Below are 10,905 nucleotides of genomic sequence, written 5' to 3' on the forward strand. Positions count from 1 at the left end.
CAGCTGGTCCCCTGCTCCAGTGGGGTGAGGTGGCCTCCCATCCCAGCAGAGAGCAGACCTGCTTCCTGTGACCAGACTTGGCCAGTGTGGGATGTAGAAAACGAGTTCCAAGTGTAAGTTCCTACATTTCCAGGGTGATGGGGTTGGTGACCAGTTAATTGCTGGTCATCTTGTTCTCGTGTTCCCTCCTGTTTGTTCAACTCCTTGTATTGCCTCTGCTGTTCCCAAAGATGGCACCTGTGACCATGAAGAGGGAAGTGACATCCAAGCCTTCATGCAAATTAAGAGACATTTAGCACCATTAAAAGGAAGAAAGCCCTAGGAAGATGAGCCAACATGTATTTAGGGAAATTAGATCACAGTTTTTGCTGAGGAAGGAATAGGACTATTTCTCAGTTCCAGTTTGTAATCTTTATAGCCCCACCTTATGTTCAAAGGAGCAACACTAGAGGAAAGACCCTGGACCTGGAGCAGGCAAAGTGCCTTCCTGTGCACTCCCGTGAGGACAGAAGTCCCAGCTCTGCCGGCAGACAAAGCTGAACCCCTCCTCCTCCTCCGTGTCACCACTGGGAGCGGCGGCAGTGCACGCGACCCCTCGGGCCCCCGCTCGAGCTGACCCTTAATGAAGGGGTTCAGAGGAGCTGCTCTCCTGCCCTCGTTCATTTTAGCTGGGGCCTCATCCGGGATCGGCCACACCCAAAGAGGACTGAGGATGGGACAGGCACCCACCCTACCGGGCCTCCAGGCACAGCTGGATACACCTGGACCAAGGGACGGCTGGAGAGCGGCGACACGCAGGAGCACCGGACTGTTGGGAGCCCAGGGCATCCCTCTGGTCGCACTGGAGGGTCAGGGACCCTGTCAAAGGGGTCTGCGACCCAGGCAGGGGGGTTTGGAACATGTACAGGGGTTCTGGGATCTGTACAGGGGGGTTGTAGACCTTGGCACAGAGCCCAGAGAGACATGACCTTTGACTTCAGTCCATGGGAGAGACTACCTACATTGCAGGAAGAATTAAAAGTCACCAGGGTGTGAAGTAGATAGCAGTTAGTTTATCACTGGGGGTGAATGTATTTTGGGTGTGTGGGCTTGAGAAGAAAAAATGGAGGATTGGGGACGTGGTCCTGTCCTCCTGCTTCTTCTTCTTGTCCAACATTTCTGCTGTGAAGGTGGCACGTTTGGATAGGGTCAAAGCAGATATGACCTGTCTAAGCATAGGTGTTGGGTATTGGTGATTGATTGTAAATAATGGAAACGCAATATGTAGTATAAGAGGTCAAGACCCTCCCAGGCAGGAGGAGTCCATGTGTGATCCTGCTGCTGCACGGAGCTCCGCAGGGCACAAGAAGAGCTTGAGAGATAAGACCTAATAAACAAAGAGCAAGACCTTGAAAAACTAAAAACCTGAAGACTCCGTGTTTTTCTTTGCATCCTGCTGGTGAATCCTGAAAGGGCAGAGACATTTTACCACCCTGACCTCAGGGGGTTAAACCTGAGACCGGACTGGTGAGTGAGACCGGTGGTGGGAGTAGGAGGCGAGTGAGGTGTGAGTGAGACGGGGGCCGGCAGCTCAGACCCCAAAGCGACTGTGGACCCCTTACTACCGCGGTTCTGGGCTCCTGAGGGGGCTGGCTGGGAATTGGGGGAAGCAGCACCGCGGGGCCTGACCAGAGAGAGGCTCGGGACACAGTTCTGTGTTCAGCAGAGCAGGGCAGGAAGAGAACTTTATTTACAAAAACCCACTCTTATACCTTTCCTATGAGGCCTGTGGATTGGAGGATGGAATTCCACCTCTCAATCCACATTTGTCAAGTCAACTGTCAATCACCTTTCTCCTCCCACCTAGAAATATGTAAACAATGAAAGACAGTTAGCAAAACATGGCCAGTGTTTACATTAACGAGCGCGAGAATCTGCACGTTTCTCCTTCAACATGAACGCTTGGCAAACCAGGAAAAAACCTCATGGCAACAGGGAAGTGAGAGGAAATAAGGAGTACTTGAGGTGCCTCCAAGGGGGATAAAGAGGGGCGCCCACTGGGTGTGTGGAGGTAACTAGAGAGTGAGTGACACACAGAAAAAGGGGGAGGCTCCTCTCTCAGGGCTTAGCGGCCCAGGCCCTTGCAGAGTGCAAAGAGCCTAGGTGTAGAGGGGGTGGTGTAAGCTTACAGGGTGTCCCCAGGCGCTGCTGGCACCAGGGTCCACGAGGAGCCCGGTCCCCTGGGTCACACCAGATGTGCCGTAAGTGTTGTGTTGGTGCAGTCCTGGGAGGGGGCCGTAAACCTGCCCAGAGCACAGGGGTGGGGGGCCAGGGATCAGGCAAGAAGGAAAGAACAGTGGGACCTGAAGTCAAAAATAATTGGAGAAGAATGCATCATGAGGGCAGAGGAAGAGTGTAAGACCTCAGTAGGAAAAACAGCTTGTAAAAGATATTTAATAACAAAAACTTTAGGCCCTAAGTACATTCCCCAAGAACCCAATCGTTACTGGTCCATTGAGAAGAAAGAGAAAGGGTGCATCTGTCATGAGGGTATGGGCTGCATGAACGTGCTGATAAAGAGATAAATCCCTTTTGGGGAGTAAAGAGAAGTGTCCAAATATTGGGAATGTCCACCAGAAACAAGCGGTACCTTTTGGGAGGCTCCTGAACAATTCTTTTGGATCTGCAGAAATACAGCTTACACCAAACTGCCAGGGGACTGGGCTGGGAGTTGCACCATAGGAATTATTAAACCTGCCTTCTTCTTACTCATAAAGAAATCAGGATCAAATTGGGGAGTTCCAGTATATGACGACCTGAGAAAGACTAACCAGAAAAAGAGAAGCATAGTTGAGATAGGGGGGACCCAAAAGTGGAAAAGTAAAGTATGGACCCTAGAAGAAATCATTGAAACTTATGGGCCTGTCACCTGGGCTCAAGATGGGTCCTGGGGACACCATACCCCGATTTATTTGTTGAATCAGATCATCAGACTCCAAGCAGTACTTGAAAAAGTTTCCAACAGAACAGCCCTCGCCCTTGATCATATATCTATATGGCACCAGCAAAGGGACAGCAGGGACGGGGTGGTGGCACCTGCGAGGGGACAGAAGGAATGGGATGGTGGCACTTGGGAGGACAGTGAGGATGAGGTGGAGGTGCCAGCAGAGGGACGGGGGGACAGGGTGGTGGCACCTGTCAAGGGACAGAGGGGATGGCCCCTGCAGGGGGGATAGTGAGGACGGGGTGGCAGCACCTGCAAGGGGACCGCAGGAACAGGGTAGTGGCACCTACAAGGGGACAGAAGGAATGGGGTGGTGGCAATTGGGGGGGACAGCGAGGAGAAGGTGGTGGCACCTGCGAGGGGACAGTGGGGACAAACACACATGTCCACAAGGCTGGCAGTGTTCTGAGGACACACACGTCTCCCAAGCCTACCTGTGCCCCCAGTGACACAGCTGTCCCCTGTTGTCCCCAGGGCCAGAGCACGGAGCAAGGCCTCCAGCAGGTGGACGCCTTGGTGGCCCGGGTACCGTCATGGCTGCCTCTGGTGGGGGCTTCCCTGGCTGCCCGTCCTGCTCCTCTTCCACCCCAGCACCTTCCGGCCACTCCTCAGTGCCTCAGGTAGGACATGGGACACCAGATGGGACCCCAGGGCCACCCATGAGTGTCACCACACCTGGCACAGAGACCTGGCAGGGCCCAGGCAGTGGCCACCAACCCAATCCCAGCGGTGTCACCACAGCAAGGCCAAATGCCACCCTATAGTGGCCACCAACCTGTCCATGGGATTCCCCAAGGCCACCCAAAGGTGTCACCATGTCCAGCTCTGGTTTTCCCCCAACCCCCATCCTTAGTGGCCATGGGTGCTGGGAGAGGGTCCCCACCCCAGGGTCCCCACCTGAGGGTTAATGGGTGCAGACAGGGTGGCCTCATCCCCAGTGTCCCCACCCAGGGGACCCGATGCCACCCCAGTGAATCCCTGCCCACCCCGTCCTTGTACCCTGCAGCTTTCGTGGCCCCCAAGGACAAAATTTTCTACGGCTTCCTCAAGGCCTGGCTGGGTGAGTGCAGGGGGCTAGGGTGGGGACAGCACCCCTGGGTGCCCTGCAAATGGAGCTGGGTGTCACAGCACCCCTGGGTGGCCCCACAGATGGATCTGGCTGTGTCACAGGGGCAGTGGAGGATGGAAACATCACCCCTGGGTTCCCCCAGGATGGATTTGGGTGTGTCACAGGGGACATGGGAGGTGGGGGACAGGGTCAGACCCCCTGGGTGCCCCCAGGATGGATTCGGGTGTGTCACAAGGGACAGGGGAGGTGGGGGACAGGGTCAGCTCCCCTGGGTCCCCTCGGCGGACCCCGGTGTCCCCTCGCCAGGGGAGGGGCTGCTGCTGAGCGGTGGGCAGCGCTGGGTGCGGCACCGGCGGCTCCTGACGCCCGCCTTCCACGGGGACGTGCTCCGGAATTACCTGGGAATCTTCAACCAGAGCAGCCGCATGCTGCTCGTGAGAGATCCGAGATGGGCACGAGTCCCCCACCTCCACCCCAAATCCTGACCTGCACCCCCAACCCTGACCTGCACCCCAAATCCTGACCTGCACCCCAAATCCTGAGTCCCGCACCCACAATTCTGTCCTGCACCCACTGCTGCACTCCGAGTCCCGTCCTGTATCCCAAATCCTGTACTGTCCCACACCCCAAACCCAACTCTGCCCCCTCTCCCACCCCTGTCCCACCCCCAAATTCACCCCCTGCCCCCATCCTTTGTCCCTGACCCCCTCCCTGTTCCCTCCCTGACCCAGTCCGTCCCCACAGGCCAAGTGCGAGGCAGCAGCAGCAGCTGGCGGGGGGCCGGTGGAGTTGGAGGTGCTGCAGCCCCTGAGCCTCCTCACCCTGGACACGCTCCAGAAGTGCATCATCAGCCACGAGAGCCACTGCCAGGAGCGAGTGTCACCTGTCCCCACTGACCATCCTGGTGGCTGTGGTGGCCTCACCATGGTCCCTTCTGACCATCACGGTGACCGTATAGGCCCCACCATGGCCCCCACTGGCCATCCTGTGGGCCATGGTGGCCCCGCTGTCATCCCTGTTGGCCATCCTGGTCCCACCATTGCCCCCTGGCCATCCTGCACTTGTCTTCATTGGTCATTCTGGTGGCCCCAATGTCCCCACCATCGTCCCTGTTGGCCATCCTGGTCCCACCATTGTCCCGATTTGGACATCCTGGCCCTGCAATTGTCCCCACTGGTCATTCTGGTGGCCCTAATGGCCCCGCCGTCATCCCTGTTGGCCATCCTGGTCTCACCGTTGCCCCTTGGCCACACTGCAAGTGTCCCCATTGGTCATTCTAGTGGCCCAAATGGCCCCAATGTTGGCCCTGCTGGTGGCCACGGTGTCCCCTGCTGTCCCCATTTCCTGCAGAAAGCCCAGCGAGTACCTCCAGGCCATCCTGGAGCTGAGCTCGTTGGTGGTCCGGCACCAGCTCTGGCCACTCCTCCACCCGTGGTGGCTCTACAGCCTCTCCTCTGACGGCCAGCGCTTCGCCCGTGCCTGCGCCACCGTCCACACCTTCACCGCCGATGTGGTGCAGCGCCAGCGCCACGCACTCGCCTCCCTGGGCCAGCAGGCCTGGCTGGATGGCCACCAGGGACACAGCATGGACTTCATCGACCTCCTGCTGCTCACCAAGGTGGAGCTGGGATGGTGGCCATGGAGGCCTGAGGGAGGTCCAAGAGGGTGGTGGTGGCCATGGGGGGATGGTGGTCAAGAGGGTGGTGGTGGCCATGGAAGGGTTGGTCATAGACCAGTGGCCAGTGGGGTGCTGGTAGCCACAGGGAGGTTGGGCATAGACTGGTGGCCACAGGAGAACAATGGTGGTTGTGGGCAGCATTTGCCATAGAGCTGGTGGCTAGTAGGATGGTGGTGCCTGTAGGGTGGTGGCCATGGGGGTAGAGTGGTAGCCATGAGTGGGATTTGGCCATAGACTGGTGGCCCCAGGTGGCCCGGGGCTCATCTCATCCCCACAGGACGAGAACGGCCACACCCTGTCAGATGAGGACATAGCAGCTGAGGCTGACACCTTCATGTTTGAGGGTGAGCACGAGCTCCCAGGTGCCACTGCAGGGGAGCCACTCCAGTGTCCCCTCACTCTCCCAATGTCCCCACAGGCCACGACACCACGGCCAGTGGCCTGGCATGGCTCTTCTACAACCTTGCCAGCCACCCTGAGCACCAGGAGAGGTGCCGCCAGGAGGTCCAGCAGCTCCTGGCTGGCAAGGACACTGCAGACATTGAATGGTGAAATGTCCCCAGGGCCACCCCTGGCCATGTGGCTCTGGGACACGGTGCCACCCCTGCTTGTCCCCAGGGAGGACCTGTCCCAGCTGCCCTTCACCACCATGTGCATCAAGGAGAGCCTTCGGCTGTACCCTCCTGTCACTGCTGTGTCCGGCGCTGCACCGAGGACATCCCCCTGCGTGATGGCCGTGTCATCCCCAAGGGTATGGCATGGCCAGGGTATCCCCTGTGTCACCACCCACCCTCATCTGCTGTCCCTAAAGTGGCCATTCCCATCCCACCAGGGGTCATCTGCCTGATGAGCATCTACGGGACCCACCACAACCCAGACCTCTGGCCCAAGCCCAAGGTAGGGCCAGGCTACGAGGTGTCCCTGTCACCATAGTGGTGACAGCTGTGTCCCCTCGGCATGACGGTGTCGGTGTCCCCCCAGGTGTTCAACCCCCTGAGGTTCAGCCCAGAGAATAGCAAGGGACGGTCCCCATCATCCTTCATCCCCTTCTCTGCTGAGCCCAGGTACGCGCTGCGGAGGGGACAGGAGTGTCCCCAAGTGCCACCCCTGTCCCTGGCTGGGTTCACAGGGGGGTGACAGTGACAGTGGGGCCGTGGTGGCAGGAACTGCATTGGGCAGAGCTTTGCCATGGCTGAGATGAAGGTGGTAGTGGCACTGACCCTGGCCCGGTTTGTGCTGCCGAGGGACGCAGCGAGGCCACCCCCGCGCCGCAAGCCCGAGCTGATCCTGCGTGCCTAGGACGGGATCTGGCTGCTGCTGGAGCCACTGGTGGGACTGGCCTGAGGGACACGGGCCACCAGGACATGGGGACACTCTGCAAGGTGTCTGGAGGAAGAGCAGGGAATTAACAGTACCATGAAGGGGACAGTATCGTGGTGGTGGTGGGGATGTGTTGTCCTTGGTCATGGCAAACCTCATGGCATGGACATGGACACCCACAGACTTGTCCCCTAGGCCACTTGACAACATCCATGGCCACGTCCCTCATGTCCTCATGCATGGCCATACATGCCCATGTCACCATCTGTGTCTGTGACCCCCCATGCCCAATATCCCCATCCACAGCCATGTCCCCACCCATGTCCATGTCCCAGGCCCCATGACCACCATGTCCCCATCCATGTCCCACAGTGTCCCCAGCCATGACCCACATAGTCTCCATCAATGTCTTAGATAAAAGCTTTTATTTTTACCCCAGTGTTGGGTGAAAGGATGAAGAACAATGAACAATGAACAACGAAAGAAAATCAAGGCCAAAATAAAAGGATGTACGTGTCCATGCTGGCTGAACATCCATGTGCTTGGGTGGCTGGAAAGAAACCTTTTTAGAGGAGTTTCCACTCCATTGTCTCCAAAATCTTGGGTTTTTGCCCCAGTCCGTCACCATTTGGCTCTGGAAGATGCCTGTGGAAGGGTTAGAAAGAATTAGAATCATGGAATGATTTAGGTTGGAAAAGACTCTTAAGACATCCCAGTATTCCTTGATGCCTAGAGAAGAAACAATTGGATGCAAAAGGTGGGATTTCTTGAGGTCAAAAGTAAAAAAGTTCATTGTCGATAATGAATTCCTGACGCTGGTCTGCATCCCAATAGATTTTTGTCCTGCTGTGCCCAGGTGCCCCCAGGGGCCCAGGAAGATGTGCAGACCACCAGCCAGCTGTCTTCCCACCATGGATCACCAGGACCGTGGATCCCCAAGGCTCTGCCCAATGGGGCTCACTGGGGATCATCCAATGGGCTCCTCCAACGGGGGATGGAGTTGGAGCAGCGCACAAAGCTCTTCCCGCACGCGGGGCACTTGTAGGGCTTCCCTTCCTGCTGCCTCCATTGCTCTTGGGTCACGGCACAGCTCTGGGACAAGCTCTTCCCACACTCAGGACACTGTTAGGGCCTCTCTCCACTGTGCATCTGCCGGTGGACAAGCAGCTTGGAGTGCTGCATGAAGCTCTTCCCACATTCTGAGCACGTGTAGGGGCATTCCCCAGTGTGCACTGTCTGCTGCATGATCAGGCCAGAGCTGTCACAGAAGCTCTTCCCGCACTGCCCACACACACAGGGTCAGATTCCAGTGCAGAGCATCTGGTGTTGTTTGAGGTGGAAGCTCTTCCTGAAGCCTTTCCCACATTCTCTACATTTATAGGGCCGTTCCCCAGTGTGGATCCTCTGGTGGACAATCAGGCTGGAGCTCTCAGTGAAGCTCTTCCCACACTCCCCACACTCATAGGGCCGTTCCCCAGTGTGGATCCTCTTGTGGCGGATCAGGTTGGAGCTTTCAGTGAAGCTCTTCCCACACTCCCCACACTCATAGGGCCGTTCCCCAGTGTGGATCCTCTTGTGGGAGATCAGGCCGGAGCTGTCAGCAAAGCTCTTTCCACACTCCCCACACTCATAGGGCCGTTCCCCAGTGTGGACTCTCTGGTGGCGGAGCAGGCCAGAGGTGTCCCTGAAGCGCTTCCCACATTTCCCACACTCGTAGCGCCGTTCCCCAGTGTGGATCTTCTGGTGCCGGAGCAGCCTGGACTTTGTGCAGAAACTCTTCCCACATTCCGAGCACTGGTGCAGCTTCTTGCCATTGTGAAGCTGTTTATGCACCACCAGCTCAGAGCTCTGGCCACATCTCTGGCTGCCTTCCTGACACAGGGTGGGTCCTTCCTCCTCGGAGCACCCTGGCATGGGTTTGGAGCCCCTCCTCGGGCGGGATCTCCGCGGCTTTTCCTCCCCGTTGCATTCCTGTGCCATGGAGCCGCTCAAAACAGCCTCTTCCACGAGGTTCTGCTGAGGGGATTTGTCCTCCCTGGCCTCCTTGTCTGGGGGAGGAAGGACAAGGACAGGATGGGATTTGCCTCCGTGCCAGAGGCAAGGCCAAGGAGATCCCCCCAGTGCATCCCCGGCAGGACGGCGTCGGCAGCGGGGTTGTCCTGCAGCCGGGGCCAGGCTGGGCTGGGAGATGGAGCAGGAGAGAGGGGCAAAGGGGCACTGACTTCCTCCTCACCTGCCTGGGGGTCTCAGGACAACTTCCTCCTCCTCACAGCCTTCTCTTCCTCCATCCAGCCAAGGTTTGGCAATGGGAATTCCTGGTTTGTGGGAAAGACATTCTGTGAGTGCATTGGCTTTGAAGGTCCCACTGTCCAAATCCATCTCTAGAAGTCACCGCCTGTCTGGTGTCCATAAAATCCTCCAAAAATCAAGGACTCCAAAAACACTCTCTCAGGGGTTCCCTATTTCCAGTGTCCTTCCTTTGGGGTTATGGGTGTCCCTCTTCTCAGAGCTGCTGGGGGGCCCGTGGGTCCTGGGGATCCCCCCTCTCCCGCCTCCTGCTTCGGCTCGCTCAGGGGGTTTTGGGGCTGCCGGGGCTCATCCTGCCCTGATTCTGACTCGGCTCCCAGCTGTCCCAGGGTCCCCTTCCTCAGCATTCCCCCACTCCAGCCACTCAGCGCTTCTTCCCCCACTCCCCGACAACACTTTCACGCTCGGGGGGCCCGGACCCCCCTCATCTCCAGCCTCCACCACCCCTCCACAAACACTCCACTCTGCAATCTGCGAGTTCCAAACCCCACATTCCTTCCCCTCCCACACCCCACATCCCCTCAAAAATAAAAAGCCAAAACCCCCCAGCCGTACCGGGGATCCCGGGATAGATTTGGGGCGAGATTCCCCTCCCCGTCACCTGCGGGCTGCCGGGCAATGCGATGCGGTCGCGCCCAGCGGAGCTGTGGCCTCAGCGGGCTCGCCGTGGAACACCGACCCTCTCCTGCTGCCCCTCCTCGCGGTGCTCCTCGTGTTGCTGCTCCTCCCCTTCGTCTCTCCCTCCTCTTCCTCCCGCCCCTCCTCCGCCCCCAGCCCGGGCCCCCCTTTCCCGCCCGCTCTGCCCCGCGGCCGCCGCAGCGCCGCTGTTGGGTAGGGGGGAGCCCCCGGGAGCCCCCGGGGATGGGCGGGCGGCTCGGGGCTCCCCCCAGGGCAGACCCGGCCGTGCCGTCCCCCTGCCCCCCGAGCCCAAACTCCGCTCCCGGGGGTGCCTGGCTACCAGGGGTGGCACAGGGGGGTGGGAGTGGGGAGCGCTGGGCGCTGCGGGGGCAGCTGCAAGCCAGAGGTGTTTCCCATTGCTTTTTCTCTCTGACACCGCTTTCCTATTTCTCTACCACACGCTTCTTGTTCAATGAGAAAAACGAAGCACACTCCTCTTAAACTGTTAAGCGTTTTAATAAATGATAATAAGGGTGCACACTGTCCCCAAGCCCCCTACCCATCCCTGGTGGGGTCTCCCCACCCAAACGCCGGTGCTGCAGCGGCCGCGGTCCGGGGAAATGGGGGGAAGGGGGGTCGTGCTGCTGGTGGAGGAGGAGGAGGAGGAGGAGGAGGGAGAAAGGAGGAGGAGGAGCCGGAACAGGAAAAGAGCGACGGATTTCGACCAGGGGCACGCAGAGCCCACCGCACCTCCGGCCCCCGCAGCATTGCCGGTGACCAGGGAGAGGGAGCTCACCCCAAATTTGTCCGGGGGTCCCCGAGAGGTTGGGGGTTTGGTTTTGGTTTTTTTTTGGGGGGGGTGGGTTTTTGGAATGGTGTTGGGAGCTAAGAGATTCCAGAATCGCGCCGCAAATATCTTTGCATGTCCCT

The 10,905-nt window shown here is 58.5% G+C and overlaps 2 protein-coding genes across 2 annotated transcripts; one reads left to right on the forward strand and one right to left on the reverse strand.

Moving 5' to 3' along the window:
- The first annotated feature begins 3,193 nt into the window (after positions 1-3,193).
- Positions 3,194-7,074, forward strand: LOC134562201 (ultra-long-chain fatty acid omega-hydroxylase-like). Its single transcript, XM_063419625.1, is given in 14 exon segments — positions 3,194-3,259; positions 3,458-3,508; positions 3,510-3,603; positions 3,990-4,043; positions 4,359-4,486; positions 4,797-4,928; positions 5,407-5,670; positions 6,008-6,074; positions 6,149-6,278; positions 6,349-6,425; positions 6,428-6,481; positions 6,563-6,627; positions 6,712-6,794; positions 6,894-7,074. Coding segments are annotated over 14 exon segments (1,446 nt in total).
- Positions 7,075-8,090: 1,016 nt separating this feature from the next.
- On the reverse strand, positions 8,091-9,385 carry LOC134562103 (zinc finger protein 586-like). The gene has a single exon (XM_063419561.1). The coding sequence runs from the start codon at positions 9,028-9,030 to the stop codon at positions 8,350-8,352; it is 681 nt and encodes a 226-aa protein (XP_063275631.1). The 5' UTR covers positions 9,031-9,385; the 3' UTR covers positions 8,091-8,349.
- Positions 9,386-10,905: the final 1,520 nt, after the last annotated feature.

The sequence above is a fragment of the Prinia subflava genome, chromosome 26 (assembly GCF_021018805.1).
Source record: "Prinia subflava isolate CZ2003 ecotype Zambia chromosome 26, Cam_Psub_1.2, whole genome shotgun sequence".
NCBI lineage: Eukaryota > Metazoa > Chordata > Aves > Passeriformes > Cisticolidae > Prinia > Prinia subflava.